The sequence below is a fragment of the Bos indicus x Bos taurus genome, chromosome 13 (genome assembly GCF_003369695.1).
Source record: "Bos indicus x Bos taurus breed Angus x Brahman F1 hybrid chromosome 13, Bos_hybrid_MaternalHap_v2.0, whole genome shotgun sequence".
NCBI lineage: Eukaryota > Metazoa > Chordata > Mammalia > Artiodactyla > Bovidae > Bos > Bos indicus x Bos taurus.
This window is the reverse complement of record NC_040088.1, coordinates 22,024,038-22,042,270: the sequence shown is the minus strand read 5'-3', so window position 1 is coordinate 22,042,270 and position 18,233 is coordinate 22,024,038. Positions and strand designations below refer to the sequence as shown.

The 18,233-nt window shown below is 50.5% G+C and overlaps 2 protein-coding genes across 9 annotated transcripts in view; one reads left to right on the top strand and one right to left on the bottom strand.

Annotated features, from left to right (window-relative positions):
- Window positions 1-2,435: 2,435 nt before the first annotated feature.
- DUSP15 (dual specificity phosphatase 15) lies at window positions 2,436-12,847 on the bottom strand. 8 transcript variants are annotated; one of them, XM_027558848.1, is made up of 8 exons: window positions 12,227-12,277; window positions 11,403-12,150; window positions 10,637-10,670; window positions 8,962-9,044; window positions 6,782-6,831; window positions 5,725-5,799; window positions 4,437-4,608; window positions 2,436-3,416 (listed from the first exon to the last, which is right to left on the bottom strand). In XM_027558848.1, exons 2-8 carry the CDS (start codon window positions 12,117-12,119, stop codon window positions 3,144-3,146), a joined length of 1,404 nt encoding a protein of 467 aa, XP_027414649.1. In that variant the 5' UTR covers window positions 12,120-12,150; window positions 12,227-12,277; the 3' UTR covers window positions 2,436-3,143. The 8 variants fall into 8 exon arrangements, 7 of the variants coding, with proteins under 7 accessions (XP_027414649.1, XP_027414653.1, XP_027414656.1 ...); XM_027558852.1 differs by lacking the exon at window positions 12,227-12,277 and having other exon boundaries at window positions 11,392-11,578; XM_027558855.1 differs by lacking the exons at window positions 6,782-6,831; window positions 12,227-12,277 and adding an exon at window positions 9,920-9,978 and having other exon boundaries at window positions 11,392-11,406.
- Window positions 10,677-18,233, top strand: part of TTLL9 (tubulin tyrosine ligase like 9) — a 61,264-nt gene continuing 53,707 nt past the window's right edge. The window contains exon 1 of the mRNA XM_027558857.1: window positions 10,677-10,957. The gene's annotated coding sequence lies outside the window, so the exon portion shown is untranslated. The remainder of the gene's footprint in view (window positions 10,958-18,233) is intronic.

The following is an 18,233-nucleotide window of genomic DNA, read 5'->3' as shown; positions in this document are numbered from 1 at the left end:
CAGGTGATCCATGAGCCACCCATGGAGAAATATTTCCTTAAATACTGGGAGTCCCCTTCTTCTGACCACTCCCCGATATGCTTGCTTGGTCTGGCTTTCCTGCAGTGTCTCAATTGCTCACATGTCTCAACAGCATGTGAGATGTGTAAAATTACTGATTTTGTCATTATAAGACTGAGGTCACCCAGTTAGTGCCTGGGGGAGCCAGTATCTGAATCCGGGACTCTCTGCCCCCCGAGTCCAGGAGCCTAAACAGTGTCCCACACGGCCTCCCAACAGCTGTACCTGGAGTTTATATAGATTCCTGGTGGGGTCTGTGATACCAACCGCCCACCCCACCCCACCCCACCCCACCCCACCCCACCAGAAGTATATGCAATTTTTTCATCTCTATATTTTTTCTGGGTGGCGCTAGTAGTAAAGAATTCACCTGCCAATGCAGGAGATGTAAGAGACAAGGGTTCAATCCCTGGGTCAGGAAGATCCCCTGGAGGAGGAGGGCACAGCAACCCACTCCAGTATTCTTGCTTGTAGAATCCCATGGACAGAGCAGCTTGGCAGGCTACAGCCCACAGGGTCACCAAGTCAGACATGACCGAAGTGACTTAGCACGCACGTATCTTTCATTAAACTGTCAAAGGGGGATTGTGATATGAAAAAGGTCAAGGAGCTCAGACTGCTCCACACTGGCTGTGTACCTGGGTAAACTGAGGCTCTGAGAGGGAGAAACCAGCCCTCCCTGCAGCCAGCACTGAGCAAGATGGGGGCCACCACTGACCAGAGGCTGGGCACTGTTCCTCGTGTGTACCTGCCAGGGAGCTTTCCTCATGCTCCCCACTCTCTGTCCTCATATGGCAGCAGCCACCCAGTTCTGACCTTTCTACAGTCACAGCCAGGATTCAAACTCGGAACTGCAGGGCTCCAAAGCGGCACAGAGAATTTCAGATGGTTAAATACAAGAGTAATACTTGAATCTAAACAGGAGTCTCGATTGTGTCAGGCAATCTCTTCATTTTTTTCAGGGCAGGGGGCAGAGTCATAGTAACGAGGAGGATGGGGTCCACAGCCTGGATTCCAATCCCAGCCCCCCACCCCCAACTTGCTAGCTGACTATCTTGGGCACCAAGATGGTCAGTTTCTTCATCTGTTAAATAGCAAAGCCTACTTCATAGGGCCACTTGCAGATTCCATGAGATGCAGGTCCAGTGTCCAGCACATTGCCTGACCCACAGAGAGTGCTCAATAAATGAGTGATAATATTATTGCGGTGTTGAGCCAGAGTGTGGTGAAGGTAATGATGAGGGGGGGTGGGGAGCATCATGAAGGACCTGGAATATCCTATCAAGGGGTTTTGTTTTCTCCTAGAGATGGCAGAGATAATTGTGTGTGCTCAGTTGTTTCAGTGTGTCTGACTCTTTGTGACCCCAAGGACTGCAGCCCACTTGGTTCTTCCTAGCAAGAATATTGGAGTGGGTTGCCATGCCATCCTCCAGGGGATGTTCCCAACCCAGAGGTCCAACCTGCATCGCCACCCCTGAGCCACCAGGGAACCCCAGAGGGCGATGGGGGCTTTTAAATAGGGCGCGACACCAACAGAATCACGAAGATGTTTTGAACCCTTCGGGTGGTGGCACCACTAACCAGCCAGGAGGACCACAGGCTCCCTGCACTCTGGTGAGTCCTACCACCCCGCTCTCCATACACCCTCCTACCTCAGGCCTCTTCAGGTACTGTACCCTCTGCCTGAAATGCTTCCACCAACACAGCAAAGCAGCTGTTTATTTGTTTATCCAGGGTCTTTCCCATCAGAATGTCAGCAACATGAGTGCAGAGGTTTGCTCACTGCTGTGTCTTCAGTGCCCAGCTCATGGCCTGACACACCGTAGGTACTCAATGAACTGTTGTTGCGTGAATGCCGAGGAGGAGGTGGGGCAGCAAGTGAAGGTTATTTCATCCATCTCCCACCCCCAATCCTGGAATCTAGGCCTCCGCCATCACCCCCAGGTCTCGGTGCATCCTAAGAACCCCTGTACAGGTGATTATTAGATTACAGAAATTTCAGATCCCTCTTAACTCTAAGTTAATTTTAGTTTAGGAAAAATAAGCTCAGGTGACCATTGTTCATCCTCAGCCAGTCTGCCGCTATCTTGGGCTGCCCTGAGGCCCTCCCTTCTCAGTGCTCCCCTGGCCTTTAAACTCTAAGTGGGAAGGGTCATTCCCAGTAGGCGGGGGTGGATCCTCCTGGCCAGTAACCTTCAAGACCAGAAGGAGTTGCTTTTTAACAACCGTCATGGGACACAGACTGTCCAGGGTCACATCCAGCTTCCCCTACTCTGGCTGTGTGTCCTTGGACAAGCTGCCCGACTTCTCTGAACTTGTTTCCTCCCTGAGGATTAAGTGAGCTCATTCAAGTAAAAAATCAGGCATGAGGGAGGTACTACTTCTATACCTTTACTAGCTAGGATTTGTGGATAGGGAAAGGAAGGGAGCTGGGGAGGAAGAGGTGGGGTTCAGGGAGGACAGGGGCTCAGCCAGGGGGCAGGGGGTTCAAAGAGAAAGAGGAATTGGGGGCCTTTTCAGGAGACCAGGGCTCCAGGGAGAGAGAGCTGTGAGGATAAAGGAAGCGGAATTCAGCCCAGCCCACTGCAGTGCTGGGAAGATGGCAGGCTCCTCAGGCCGTAGGGGATGCAAACTTCCTCCCATTCTTGTTTCCTGCAGGCGTCAGGAACAGCGCCCCCTCACCTTAGCTCAAGGACTGAATGACTGGGAGACGAGATCAGACCGGCAGCTTCTGCGTCTCTTTAATATCCTCCAGGCCCATTCAGCCCTCCCCCTCACCCATTCCCACTCCCGCCGCCTTCAATGGGGCGGGGCGGGGGGGAGGCGCCCTCCCCCAGCCCAAGGACTAAGGCACCAGGTGGCTGCAGCAGGCCGGCCCAGACACAGAGCCACACACACAGATGGAGGACACACGGACTGCGGACGCAGACAAGCCAGGAGGGCAGAGGGGCAGGGGCAGGGATCAGGCCGCCGCGCGGCTCCCACGGGCGCTGGGCCCCTCCTGAAGGCCGTGAGAAGCCCGGACGATCCCAGAAGGGGGACCAGTCGGGAGGACTAGGGGCGCCACGGCGGGGGCGGGATCCTCATTTGCTGCCTTTGCGGGACAGACACCGCGGGAGGCAGGAGAAAGTCTGCTTGACGCGCGCCAACAGCGGCAGCGGCCGGTGGGCCTCCCGGGGCGAGCGCGGCACCAGGCGCTGCAAGGTCCCCTCCGAGGCCGTGGAGTTGGGCGCCGGGGAAGCGGCCGCGGTCGCCGAGCCCTGCCGGCAGCGCTTGCACAGCGGCAGCAGCGCGCGCACCTCCTCCTCGTCGCGGAAAGGGCTCTCGCCGAAGCGCTCCTCCAGCTGCCGGCGAAGCTGGGGCGGGAAGAGGGGCGGGGTCGGTCCCCGGCCCCGGGTCCCCTCTCCATCCTTAGACCTTCCGCTCTTTTACTAGCTCCCCACACCTTGCTAAGCCCCTCCCCTTCCTGAGCGTCCTCTTAGCTTCCCTTGGGGTCTCCATCCCCCTCAGTGAGCCCCCTCTCCCTCCGAGTCCCTTCCCTCTCCCTGAATCCCCTTCTTCCCCTTTGACACTCCAACTTCCAGACCTACTGAAGTGACCCCTCCACCTGCACAGTGGGGACCACACTAAGCCCTCCCCAGCCTGCACAACTCGCCTCTTTCCTAATACAGCCTTGCAGACAAGTTTGGGAACCAGCCTGGCTTCCTACACTGGCTGCTTCTCTCTCTCCCTTTCTCATCTCTTGTTCCGGGGAGAGGGGAGGGTTGGCTCAGTCCCTGACATCTCCACGTGTCATCTGCCCAGTGGGCACAGGAGAAGGTATTGCTTTGGCCTCCTCAAGGACCCAGGGGTGGAGTAGGGACTGGACAGGTCTCTCCAAAGGAGCCAGAGGCTCAAATGCCTTCAGGTTCCAGGCAGGCAGAGTGGGCATTGCTGGCACCTGGCCAAATTGAAGGGTCCATAATCTGGCCCGCGGGTATACACATCCTAAGTTAAAAAGGAGAAGGAAACCTCTGGCTGTCCAAACAAAATACACCTAGGGGCTAAGTTAGCTCAAGAGCCACAAGTTCAAGACCTCAGAAAAATCTGCCAGGTCTGAAGCACAGGCAAAATTCTTTCCAGTCAGTGCTCAGCTCAAGTAAGAAGTCTCGCACCCCTGCCCCAGCCCCTGCCCCTGTTGTTGTTCAGTTGCTCAGCTGTGTCAACTCTTTGGAACCCCATGTGTAGCCCGCCAGGCTCCTCTGTCCTTGGGGTTTCCCAGGCAAGAATACTGGAGTGGGTTGCCATATCCTCCTCCAGGGTATATTCCCAGCCCAGGGATTGAAACTGCGTCCCCTGCATTGGCGGATTCTTTACCACAGAGCCGCAGCCCCTACCTTCCGGGAACTGCCCCAGCCAAACTCCTCAAGCTGCTGCCTAAAGCCTGGGTTGGGGTTGGCAATGGGCCGGGTGGCCTTGATGGCTTCAAGCACGTCCCTCCAGCTTAGCCCCGTCACAGTCATCACATACGCCGTCACGATGGTGGTGCTTCGGGAGATGCCTGCAAAGCTGGGACACCATACCCCCAAGACTTCAGGTTAGGCCCAGTCTCCTCTGTGTCCCCCAGGCACCGAATCCACACTCAGCTCTCCCACCTTTGCCTCCTGAGCTCCAACTACAAGGAACCTGCCAAAACCTGTCTTCTCACATCCAAGCCTTTGCCTTTGCTGTACCCTCTGCCTGGCATTCACCCACAACAAAGGCCTGAGTGAAACATCACTTCACTCAATCATTCAACACATGTTTCCTGATCATCTGTGATTTTTCAGGTACTGGGGATATAGTTGGGAATAAAACAGACATAGTCTCTGCCAGCCTGGGGCTTATAAGATGGTTAGGAGAGACAGACACTAACCAGGGAGACAATTTCAGGTGGTGATAATTGCTTTGAAGATGAGTCCAGGGGCTAGGAAATGGTATAGGAAGAGGGATTCATCTAGTGGAAGGGATATGGAGGATTAGGGAAGGGGTTCCCAAAGAAGTGACAACAAGCTGAATTCTGAAAGATGGGTAAGGATTGTTAAGAATATTCCTGCAGTGTACAAAGACCATGTGAGTGGGATCCAGATGGACTTGAAGAATGGAGAGATGACCAGTGAAGCTGAAGCAAGGAAAGGAGAGAGGGGGAGAGACAGGCTAGAGGAGGTGTCCCTATGGCTCAGGCAGACCTTCCCTGAAGCAAGCGTGGTGAGAAGTCATGGGATGAATGACATCTACAGGGCCAGGAGGTCCTGGGAAAACTCAAAAGGTCCCATCTCCCAGCCTGGGCCTCCTCACTGCCCTATACTATAGCCTCCAAGGCTGGAGGGGAGGAGAAAGAGCCGGAACTACTGGAGGATGCTGAACTACCTCCATGACTTCACCTATTCCTCCCAATAACCCATCAGGTCAACAGTCTGTCCCCCATTTTACAGATGAGATAATTGAGTCTCAGGGAGAAACAGCTATCTGGCCACAGCTGGGGAGAGTGTCATCCATCAGGCTGTCAGATGAATGGTGGACTGTCAGGCATGGTGACAGGCTGCAGAAGCCCCATCACAGGCTGCACTCCCCGAAGGATGAGGGTGTGTTCAGGATGGAGGACACTCACTCACTTCCCCTCCCCCCACGCCCTTCCTAACTCACCAGTGTACAAGGCAGTTTCCCCCATTGAGGCGGCAACAGTGGATGAAGTTGATACATTCCTTGAAGTGCTTTTTGCTAGAGAAGAAAGCAAGAAAGTACTGAGTGTTGGGATCAGGGGGCACAGGTCTCCAAGAAGCTGTCCCCCCCACCCTCCATTTCTGGGATGGCAAGAGACAGACAAAGAGCCTTGGGCCCTCAGGTCAGCTGACATGTGAGGTGACTAGGGGCCGATGCTGCAGTACAGGTGGAGAAGTGTGTGTGCAATAATGGTGGCATTTCAGATGGTGAGAGAAGCCTTAGATGAAATCCCACCACAGAGGCAGGAGCACCTCCTCAACGGGTCCTGTGGATCCTGTTTTCATGGAGGATTCATCTGGATCTTTCAAGGAAATGGGCGGGAGGAGTCCCACCCCTCTGGGGTCTACAATCAGAGCACCTGGGGACAACAGCCAGCAGTGGGGTTGGGAGCAAGATTCCCAAGGGTAAGGAGTGTCTGTCTGGGTCCCCCGCAGGCTGGGGGCCCCTACTACTAGTAACACAAACAATCTTTGCTTTTTGAGCCCCCGTTACACACCAGGCCCTGTCCTAGAGCCTCAACCTGTACCATCTGATCCTTGAAAGTCTCCTTGATGATGAAGATCCCCACACCCCACACATCCATTTTTCTCTCTCAGAGAGGGGAAGTGATTTGTCCAAGGTCACACAGCAAGTAAACGGCAAAGCCTGGCCTGAACCCAGATTCCTAACTCCAAGGCCAGGAACAGGCTGAGCCTGACCCTTTCCAACCCTTGAGGGCATCTGAGCCTGAGGGACAGGGTGCTTTCTCCATTCATAGGTGAGGACACTGAGCTCTTCTGGGAGGTTAAGGCTTGGCCAGCGGCATAGGCAAGGACATGGCTGAGAATCAAAGCAGTCTGGGAGACCACCTGTGCTGGGGTCCCCAGGACAGCTCTGGGGCCTGAGTCTTCTCTGTCTTCTCTCAGGCCACCTCCCACCTCCCCTCCTCCCACCACAGGAGGCAGCTGTCCTGTTTGTCAGCCCGTCCAGAGGAACTTACATGGGTACCTCAGGGGCGTCGGCCACTGAGATGCGAAGGTAGGTTATGTCCTGCAAGCACAAAACACACATGGGCAGTGGGCAGCCCTTGCCTGCACCCCCTGACCCCAGCCTGGGCCTCCCAAGCACCTCGCGACCCTAGGCCAGTTCCTGCCCCTCTCTGGGCCACTGTTGTCTCTGCCCAGAGGATAGACACCTTCTCTGAGAGCCTCTCAGGTCTGACCACCTATGGTTCCAGAACCTTCTGAGGAGATAGTATCTTAACCCCATGGGTGGCTTGGGCATCTGCCAAAAATGGGCCCAGGGACTTTTTATTTAACAGCTGGGAAAGGGTCACTTAAAGTGACTCCCCTCCATGTGAGGATTACAAAATTACACAGTAAGAAGGGCAAAGTAGATTTTATTATCTTGAAAAGAAACAAAAACTATGAAGATAAGCTTTTAGTTCATGAACTGTGGTTATAAACTCTGTGCATGCTAAGTCACTTTAGTCGTGTCCGACTCTTTGTGACCCCATAGACTGTAGCCTACCAGGCTCCTCTGTCTATGGGATTCTCCAGGCAAGAATCCTGGAGTAGTTTGCCATGCCCTCCTCCAGGGCATCTTCCCAATTCTGTACTAATTATTAAAATAATCAAGTATGAATTGTCAGTAATTTCTCCAACAAACGTGCTCTGATATCATACCCAACCTTCACACAAGATCTTAAAGATGAGTTCTGCCCACATTCCAAGAGGCACTTTTCTCAAGAACCTCTCTTCGTCCTTTGATATTCAAATGGCTCTTTTCAAGGGCCTGGCCCACCTCCAGCCAGTGACTAAGGGACCCCCTGGCCAGGTCCTCATCTGTTAGTGGCTTGTGTGAAATTCCAGCCCTTCTCTATAACTCATCTTCCCCAAGGTCACTAGAGCCTGCATCTTTTGCAAGGTTTGCAATTTCAGTTTGCAACACAATTGGCCTTGAACTTCCTGGGCATTATCAAACCCTGACTGGTAAATTTTGTGATGGATGGAGAGGGAGATGCTGGTGAGGAGAGGGGAGGGCTGTGGGAGCAAGGACTCATTTTGCCAGCTATCATTTCATTAGTAAATATAGTCATGCCTAGACAGCTTCCCCAGGCACTGTAGTGACTGCATTCTCCAAATACTCCAAAACAAGCCTCTCCTATAAAGCAAAAGCAGACTCCACTGACCTGGAAATTTCTTCTTCAAATGACACTGAGAACCAAAGATTATCAGAGGTTGCTCTTAGAGACCATCAAATCTGACACAAGGGGAAACTCAGGCCCAGAGACGGGGAGGACCCTGCCCAAGGTCACAGAGCAAATCTGTGACAGAAGCTGGTCTGGATCTCAGGTCTCCAGGGCCCCTTTCCACCCAGTGTTCCTTCCCTTCAGTGGGTGACCCAGACGCTAACAGATAAGAAGGAAGGGGCTCTGTTGATAGGTTGAGAATATGATTAACTTTGTTATTATATCAGCTAAAATTTATTGAGTACTTATTATGTGGCTCTCAACAACCCAGTGGGGGTAGGAACTGTTATAAAATCCCCCTTTTTCAGACAACTGAGGTCTGGAGAGGTGAAGTCCTGGGCCCAAGGTTCCAGAGAGAATGTGGTAAAGATATGAATTCAGACCGCTGGACTCCAGCACGTGTGGCCTGGATTTCTGCCTTTCCTACTCTAGGTCATAACCCTTACCCTGTTTTTTCCAGGACTTAATACCAGCACCAACCCTCCCAGTGGAGGCCAGTGTGCAAAACATCTTCACCATCTCGCAGCTCCCTGGGGACAGACAGGGCTGAGGGATCAGAGACCCAGATGGGTAAAATCATAGCCCCAGGTCACAAGTGAGATGCAGAGCCCGGAATCATCTATTCAGCTGGACAATGGGAAGCCCCTGTGAGAACTCAGCTCCTTAGCCAAGGAGCTAAGCTTCCTGGATGTGTGGCCTTTGGCAGGGTACTTTACCACTCTGGTTCTCAGTTGCCAAAGAGGGAGCAAGTAGGGATGCTAGTGGAAAACAGATCAGTTTTTAACCAAATGAGTTAGCATGGCTCAGGAAGGCCCATGTGCCAGAATAGGACCTGGCACGTAGTTGGTACTTGATAAATGGGTGCTGTGGGGGTGTAAAGCACCCCTCCCCCGCTATGCACACAGCCCTGGGGTGGGGGTAAGGCATACCTGCAACAGAGGCTGGGGTGACTCATGAATGGAGATGATGTGTGTGATCTTATTCCGGCCTAGCTGATCTGTGTCTTTGGCATCTGAAAGAAACAGGATGTCTGAGCCAATCTGGCAGGTGTGATTTATATGTTCCCAATGGTCAAGTGAGGCAGGAGCTCACCGCCCTGCTCTCCTCCTGGTCCCTCCCTCTCCACCTTTGCCCACCCTCCACCAGCACCCTGCTCCTTTGCCACCTCTTGCCCCTAGCATGACAGGGGCATACCCCTGTCATACCCCTAGGCTTCAGTCTTACCACTGGGGTACCCACAGGTAACAGCTCAGCACCTCCCCAGCTTTGTCCCCCCATTCTTCCCATCGCAAACACCCTTTCCTGGCATATTCTTGACCAGGCAATTCTACTTTTAGGAATCTTGACTACAGAAGAATGAACTCACACGGAAAACTGTGTGGGAGAAGACCATGTTCTCTTCTTATGACCGTGAACACATCAGAAATAGTTAAAAATGGGAACAACCCAAAAAGGGACTGGATAAATAATGGTATATTCATACTTGAATACTCTGCAGCCACTAAATGGATCTCTACGTGCTGACGTGCAAGGAAGTCCACAAAATATTAAATGCAAAACACAGGCTTCAGAATAGCATGCAGAATAGACTTCCATTTTTTGTTTTAAATAGTGTATCTGTATTTATAAAGTTAAATGAAACATGACCCAGGGAGATGCTCCCCACAGCTCTCAGTGACCATCACTAGGGGCTGGATTCCCAGCGTATGAAGATCTTTTATCATCAAAGTAAATAACACTCTATCTCCGCTCCATGCCCACTTCATCATCCACCACATTGACTGTTGACTATGTGCACACTTGGCTGAGCGTGGCACTGTGGGGTCAAGTTCATGACCCCTGCCCTCATCAGCCTACATACTTAAAGAGGATTCAGACCTTACTTACCAAATATTCAGAAGTCGATGTGGTGTGAACTGCTGAGGAAGCTTCCAGGGAGGAAGGGACTAGGGTTTAGGAGAGGGGGAGCCCCTAAGCCCAGGGGGGACAGGAGTAGGTGGAGAAAGCTCTGTCCCAGGCAGATGTCCCTCCCTCCCCGAAGCTTTCTCTGACTCCACTGATGGAAGTGACTTCTCCTGCCTAGGGTCTCACCAGCTCCAGACCAGCCTATGTCTTAGCACAGGTCTGGGACAGGCAGAGTGCCGTGGCCTTGGGACAGAGTGGGCAGTGCTCACCAGTGAAGTTTCTGAGGTAGACTCCAGTCTCTAGAGACCTCTCCTCTGAGGAGGAGGTTGTGCAGGGAAGTGTTCCCAGCTTCCCAGCTAGAAGCAGCACCTCTAAACAGACCTCAGCCCAGAACCTCAAGACCCAAAAAACCCTTAGAGGCGGGGGTAGGCCTTGTGCTGAGGCAGACGCTGAGGCTCCCAGCAGGTGCAGGCCTGCCCAGCGTCCAGTGTTCTGAGCCCTTTGCACTGGAGCCGCTCCTCCACCCTTGTCCCCCTTAGACCTCATGAGTTCTTCCCTGCTCCCAGCCTGGCATCACTTCCCTGCCCCCAGCCCCATTCCTGAGCATGTCCAGGGTGCGTGGGCCAGAGCATGAATGGTGGACACAGGCCTGGGACAGGGAGCATGCCAGGGCCTTGGGACAGAGTGGGCAGTGCTCACCAATGAAGTTTCCGAGGTAGAGTCCAGGAAGTACCTACAGGAGAGACAGGCAGGGCGTCAAACGGGTAGGGGTGCATGACAGCTCCCCTTAGACTCGTGAAGAGTGTCTGACCCTCAGGACTCAAGGAGCAGAGTCCTCTCTCCTGTGGGCCTGGACTCTCTGTGAGAGGGGTCTAGGGAGGGCGGCAGAGGCAGGCCACCAAGGTATGCCAGCTTGGGTAGGGGGAGAGGAAGAAGGAGCAGGGCACAAAGACCTAGGGAAAGAGAGTGGGAGGAGCACAGGGGAGGGGCGAATGGAGAGGTGGACTTGGCCCGTAGCAGGTAGGTGATGGAGAATTCTGAGGAGGCGGTGGGAAGTAGGGACAGGTGGGGAGTCAGGCAGAGGCATGGGGGTGTGGGAGTCGGGGTGGGGAAGGATGGAGAAACAGCACTAGAGAGTCCAGGGGGACAGAGACAAGGCAGACAGAGACACATGGAGTCAGAGAAAGGGACTCAGGGAGAGATAGAGCCTAGGGTTGACAGAGAGCCACAGAAAGACACAGCAAGAAATACAGAGTCACAGAGACACGGAGACACAGTCAGAGAGAGAGAGAGAGATACAGCCCCAGAGAGACAGACATTGAAGTCTGCTCGTAGAGACCCGGGGAGACGGAGAAACACACACACACAGCCAGCCAGAGCCAGAAGGTCAGAGGCCGGCGCCCGGCCGGAACTGGGGGCGGCCAGGGGCGGGCTGCGCCATCTCGGCCCCCTACCTTGGTCATACCATTCCCCATGATCCCAGGCACGGGGTTCCGGGAGCACCCCAGCTCGCCACCCGCTGAACGCAAGGGTAACAGCTGCCCTGACGGCCCGGGCCCGGCGCCTGCAGCCTGGCGGGGATCGGGGGGCCCGGCGTCCGCAGCTCGGCCCAGCTCTGCCCAGCCGCCGCCGCCGCCGCCGCCCCCCCCGGCCAGGGAGGGAAATGCTGGAGCCGCCTCGGCCGCCACAGGCTCCTCCTACCCGCTCGGTCACGTGGGCCGCACCCCCCCAACCCGTGGGTCGCGGTGGGGGGCTGGACAAAGCCCCAGTGTGCCGGGCCCGGGGCCCGCGGGACAACGACAGCTTGTTGGGGCCGCGTGGGGCCTCCACCTCCGGAGGTGGGGGGTGGGGGCGCTCCCCCAACCCTGGCACCGTCAGGCTCGGGGAGGGGACGGCGGCGGATGGGGGCGGAGAGAGCCCCCCAGCCGCGGGGCCCAGAGACTCGGATCCCAGTTCCGGCTCGGCCCGGCCCTCCCTGTGGGGCCCTGGGGCAAAACGCCGGGCTTCTTCGGCTTTGTCGGTTTTCTGGTAGAAACGTGATGGGGGCTGGATTTGGATCGCTGCTGCTGCTGCTGCTGAGTCGCTTCAGTCGTGTCCGACTCTGTGCGACCCCATAGACGGCAGCCCACCAGGCTCCCCATCCCTGGGATTCTCCAGGCAAGAACACTGGAGGGGTTGCCATTTCCTTCTAGGGGTCCTCTGATCTTCAGATTCTGTGTGAGGCAAGAAAAGTGGGTAATTCCTTCCTTTTGTACACCCTCCTGCCCCGCCCCCATGCAGGCATCCTACCCGCCAGTCATCCTCCTCCCCGTCTCCTGCAGCTGGTCCGTCCTCCCCTCCTGCACTCCATCCATTCACTGGTCCGTCTGTCCATTCATCCAGTCATCCTCCCGTCTCTTCCTCTCATACACTTGGGCCTCTGAGGAGGGTACCATCTGGGTCAGCTTTCCTGGGACCAGGCATAAGTCTACTTAGGAGCTCCCATAAATCAGAGGTACATGTGAGGAGGGAGATGAGTGAGCCTTATGGTCATCTGGGTCCTTTGAAGTAAAGGAGACTGCAACAGGGTGTAGTTAGAGGCAGGAGTCTGGAAAGGTGGGTATGGAGACCAAGGTTCCAGGCCCTATTCATTCACCTATGACCTGTGCAATGACCCTGGGCAAATCCCCTTGGGCTCCCAGCTACTAACTGTATGTCTCAGTGTGTTACTAAAGCTGGAGAATGCGAAATAATTGAGAGTACACACTTCCTAGGGGACTGAAATAGTAACCGCTAAACCAGCTCTGCTCCTCCAGCAGTCACCTGCCCCTCTCCACCTACAGTAGTAGGTGACTGCAGCAGGAAGGTGGGGACCGAGTCCACGGAACCTGTTTGAAATACAGTGACTGGAGGAAAATAAAAGTGTTTCTTTGGTATTTCTTTCTTCCTCAAATTCGCAGTGTACATAGAACTGCCTGTCTCAGCTGTGTGTCCAGGGTTCTCATAAAAACTAAATTATCCAACAGATAGTTAGTACCGTCTATATTGGAGAAGGCAATGGCAACCCACTCCAGTACTCTTGCCTGGAAAATCCCATGGATGGAGGAGCCTGGTAGGCTGCAGTCCATGGGGTCTCGAAGAGTCGGACATGACTGAGTGACTTCACTTTCACTTTTCACTTTCATGCACTGCAGAAGGAAATGGCAACCCACTCCAGTGTTCTTGCCTGGAGAATCCCAGGGACAGCGGAGCCTGGTGGGCTGCCATCTATGGGGTCGCACAGAGTCGGACACGACTGAAGCGACTTAGCAGCAGCAGCAGCAACCCTCTATATGGTAGTGACACAGAGGTAGATAAGGTGGTGGTGGTTCCTACCTTTTTAGCTAATGGCCTAGACTGGCATTGCCCAGTATGAATACAATGCAAGCCACATGGGTTATCATAAATTCTCTAGTAGCCACATTAAAAATGTAGAAAGAAGCAGGTTGTTATTAATGGTTTTATTTGACCCAGGATAGCAAAAATATAATAATTTCGATGTGTAGTTAATAGTTAAACATTATTAATGACATGTTTTACATTCTTTTAATTGTATTCAGTCTTCAAAACCCAGTGTGTATTTTAAACTTGGAGCACATCTCAGTTCAGATTAGCCACATGTCAAGTGCTTAATGCCATATGTGGTTGGTAGCTGCATATTGGACATCAGGGCTAAGAAGGAAGGCAAACAAAATAAGCAAATAGACAAAACATTTGCAAACAATGGAAATTTGCTGTGGAAGAAACAAAATGGGGGACAGGAAGAACTCTAAACAGGTGACATTTGAGATAAGACCTGACGTGTAAGAAGGACATGGATGTTTAAAGAGTGGTTTCCAGCAGAAGGAACAGCATAAGCAAAGGCTCTTTGGTGGGAAAGCTTGGCCTTTGGGAAGAGTCAGTAGGACTGGAGGGGAGGAGGCCAGAGGGAGGTGGTAAGTATGAGGCTAAGGAGGAGAGAGTGAAAGAACACGTGTGGCCATGATTGGGTGTTTATAGTTTCCTTCTCAGCATGATGGAAAGCCTGACAGTAAAATTTTAACCTGAGAGGCCATGTCATCTGATTTACATGGATCATCCTGGCCCCTAACTGGAGTGTAGATTAGAGAGGCAAAGAAGGGAGGTTTTCAGGAGAGATGTTGAGAGATACAGTACCCTGGGAGAAGTGGGAGCTGAGAATCTGGAAAGTGTTGAGGCAGTCAAAGAGCAATTTGGAAAAGAATTTTCAGACACAGGGCATTTCAGAATGGAGTGAGTTTATTAAGAACAAACAGCAGAGATAAAATGGACACTGCAAGCTCAGGGGGGCGACCTCCTGACAGACCAGGGAAAGTTGACAGTTTTCATGGGTTAATAGCCAATTTTTATAGTCTCAAGACAAAGAAAATTCCTGCTGGATGGTTGGTGTTAGGTGCAATAGGGTGTTTACTGGAATGGGCATCTTTGCTTAATTGGGAGTCAGGAAGCTTGTTAGTGACTATCAGGGGGCTTTGGGCAAGGTTACAAAGGAGCTCAGTCAGCTTCGGAGGTGATCTTGATTCTGGACTCTGTTTCTGTGGCCTTGGGGCAGGACTCAACAGAAAGAAGGGGACAGATGAGCACATATGAGTATTTTGGAAGCATAGCTGACTTGCATGTAGACTAGATATGGGGAACAGGAAGGAATTCTAGGATGACCCCTAGTTTTCCTGCCTTGAAAATCACTATCTGTGCCTCAGAAGTAAAAGCATGGCTATTTATCCATTCAACAAATATTATTTATTGGGCCCTAGGTTACACATGTGGAGAAGGCAATGGCACCCCACTCCAGAACTCTTGCCTGGAAAACCCCATGGACAGAGGAGCCTGGTAGGCTGCAGTCCACGGGGTCACTAAGAGTCTGACACGACTGAGCGACTTCACTTTCACTTTTCACTTTCATGTATTGGAGAAGGAAATGGCAACCCACTCCAGTGCTTTTGCCTGGAGAATCCCAGGGACAAGGGAGCCTGGTGGGCTGCTGTCTATGGGGTCATACAGAGTCAGACACGACTGAAATGACTTAGCAACAGTAGCAGTAGCAGGTTACACGTGAAATATTGTGCCAAAGATGTATGATTTGAGTTTCCCAGAATGTCCCACCCCACAGATAGCTTAAAGGAATGCCTAAAAGGGGGCCTGAAGTCCAGTTCCTCTTCATGACCCTGGCCTTAACAGCTGTGTGAACCTGGTCAGGTGACCAAATGCCCCAGAGTCTGTTTTCTCATTCATATGGGATCAATTACCCCATAGCCCTCTGTTCCTCTATTTGAGTTTTTCAAAGCACATGTAGGAAAGAACGCTATCACATTAAAAACCCTGGGAAAATGTAGTTATTAGAGTTAACACATTTAATATCTATGTACTATTCAGCCTTTGAAAGTGTTAGTTGTTACAAAGCCTAATTTGCCTTAAATGAGTCACTAAGTGACAGTTTTCTAAAACCAATAATAATGTGAAAATGCTAAAATGCAGTTCTAACCTTGTCTTTCCTTGCTTAGAACCATTCGGTGGTTCACCATAGTAGGCAAATTAATGGACAAAAATGTCCATTCTCTAATTCCTGAAAATTGGGAACGTGTTATGTTATGAGGGAATTAAGGCTGATGATGGAATTGAATTTGCTATCAGCTGACTGTGAGATGGGGAGATTAGCCTGGATTGTTTGGGTGGGTCCAATGGAGCCACCTTGGATTCACATAAGTGAATCCTTGTAAGTGAAAGAGGGAGGCAGGAGTGTAAGAGTCAGAGGGGTGTGATGACAGTAGCAGAGGTCACAGTGGTATGATTTCTGGCTTCAAATATGGAAGGGGGCCATGAGCCAAGGAAGACAAAACAAGGAAACAGACTCTCTCCTAGAGCTTCCAGAAGGAACTCAAGCCTGCCAACACCTTCATTTTAGCTTAGACTCATTTTAGACTTCTGACCTCAAGAACTATATGCTAATACATTTGTATTGTTTTAAGTCACTCAGTTTACGGTAATTACAGCAGCAGTAGGAACCTAATACACTCAATGTCCTTGGGGAAAAGTCCAACCTGCTTAGCATGGCACACAAAGCCTTGTGGGATCAGGCTTCTGCCACTGTGACTTGGAGCAAATTTCTTAACTTGTACAGGCCTCAGATTTACTGTCTATAAAACAAGGAGGGGGGGTACTCTTTCTGCCCCCTTCTGATGCCTATGTCAGAAGCTTTCTCTATCTCCTTTATACTTTAATAAAACTTTATTACACAAAAGCTCTGAGCAATCAAGCCTCGTCTCTGGCCCCGGATTGAATTCTTCTCCTCCAGGGGCCAAGAATCCCGGTGTCTTCGCGTGATTCAACAACAACCTTTCAATTCTACATACACCATTCTGGAGCTTGCCTTTCATTATTGTTGTTCTGGCTATACCTCATAGCACTGTGGGATCTTAGTTCTCTGGACCAGAGATTGAACCATGTCCTCTGCATTGGAAGCACAGATTCTTAACCACTGGACCATCAGGAAGTCCGTGATTATCTATTTTATTTAGAGTAGTGTGTATCTGTCAATCCTGAACTCCTAATTTATCCCTCTGCCCCTGCTAACCCCTTTGGTAATCATCAGCCTCTTTTCAGTATCTGAGCCTATTTTTGCTCTGTAAGTAAGTTCATTTGTACCATTATTTTAGATTTTGCATACAAGTGACATCAAACATTTGACTTAATATGACATCATATGTCTGACTTAATATAATAATCTCTAGGTCCATAAAAAAAAAATAAAACAAGGAGGGAAAAAGCCCCTCTAGGTGTGTAGCAAGATTAAAAATGAGGACATATTTAAAGTATCTACTAGAGAGACTGCACACAGCACATCACCATTATTATCATCATTATTGTTGTTATTATTATTATCACAGAACAATTGACAGGGTGTTAGGAGGCCTGGGTTCTACAGCCCTCACTAGGGCTCTGTTTCCACATCTGTGAAAAAGGAAACAAACAAAAACATACAGGTTTGGCCGTCTCATCATCCCTCTCTTTGCTCTTTTCTGGTCACTGATCGGCATTCACTTCCTCAAACGTGTTTTCACTCTCTTCTGATTTTGTACATGCTGTTCCCTTTTCCTGGAATGCCCTTCCCATTTTCTTTACCAGATGAACTCCCATTTCCTCTTGAAAGTCTCTACTGACTCCAGTAGAGTTGGTTAGACCCCACCATTGTGCATTCCCAAAGTATCCTAAATGTCATCTCTCATAGTACTGATTTTCTGTTATTGCTATGGCTTATTTTTCACTTAGAAAAAAAACCTGAAAAACAAATTCAGATAAGAATATTTTGACATATTTGCTTCAACTGGGTTATTAAAAAAATTCCAAATAAACTTGACATAGTTGAAATTTCTTCTTCTCTTTCCTCATCTTTAATTCTTTCCCCACAGACAATACTGTCATGAATTGGGTATACATCTTTCATCTGTGTTTTTAAATTTGTAATACCTATATACTTGTAGTATATAGAGTATACTTTTGTATGTGTTTATATTTAACACAAATCATAGCCTTTAAAAATATTTATCCTTCTACAACTTTCTTTTATTGACTCAAAAATAAGTTTGGGGGATATTTTTATATTGATATAGAGCTGAGTCATTAATTTTTATCACTATATAGTATCTTATTATTAAACTATATCACATTTTATTCATCCATCACCATACTAGTGGATATTTAAATCATTTCTAATATTTCCACTAATACAAAGAACAGCTTATATTATATGCAAAGAACATATTTATACATACAACCCTTGCACAAGTGTAAGAACTTCTTTAGGGAAGGTTGTCACCTTGCACATTAGCTGCAAAATGAAAGGTAGTTCATAGGTCTTGCAGCTGTATTCAAAGAGCGTATGTTCAGTAGTTGAACTGATGGGTTGTGAAGTGTGCGCCTGTTCAATGTATAAAATATTGCCAAGTTGCCTTCCAAAGTGTGAATGTACCAGCAGCATATAAAGATTCCTGTTTCCCAACATGCTCACAAACATTTCGCATTGATAAATGTTTTAATATTTTTCTGGTTGATGTAGTTAAAACCATATCTCATAATTATTTTTATGTATATATCTCAATTACTTATTAGTGATTTCAGTTTCTTCTACTGCAAATCCCCATTTGTGTATTTTATTCACTTTTCTTTTGCAGGTTGTGGGAGAGAGTCTTTTTCTTAACAGTTTGCAAGAGTTCTTTGAATACTATCCCTTTGTTATACAGGTTGAAGATTTTTACTCCTAATC

Bases quoted from the DNA above. Each gene is read 5' to 3' on its own strand.
- DUSP15 (XM_027558848.1), bottom strand. From the start codon at position 12,119: ATGGCAACCCCTCCAGTGTTCTTGCCTGGAGAATCCCAGGGATGGGGA. The intron at 6,832-8,961 runs GTATGCCTTACC...TTGTGCTTGCAG, and splicing joins CACCCCAGCCTCTGTTGCAG to GACATAACCTACCTTCGCAT. The intron at 5,800-6,781 runs GTAAGTTCCTCT...TTTCTTCTCTAG, and splicing joins GACGCCCCTGAGGTACCCAT to CAAAAAGCACTTCAAGGAAT.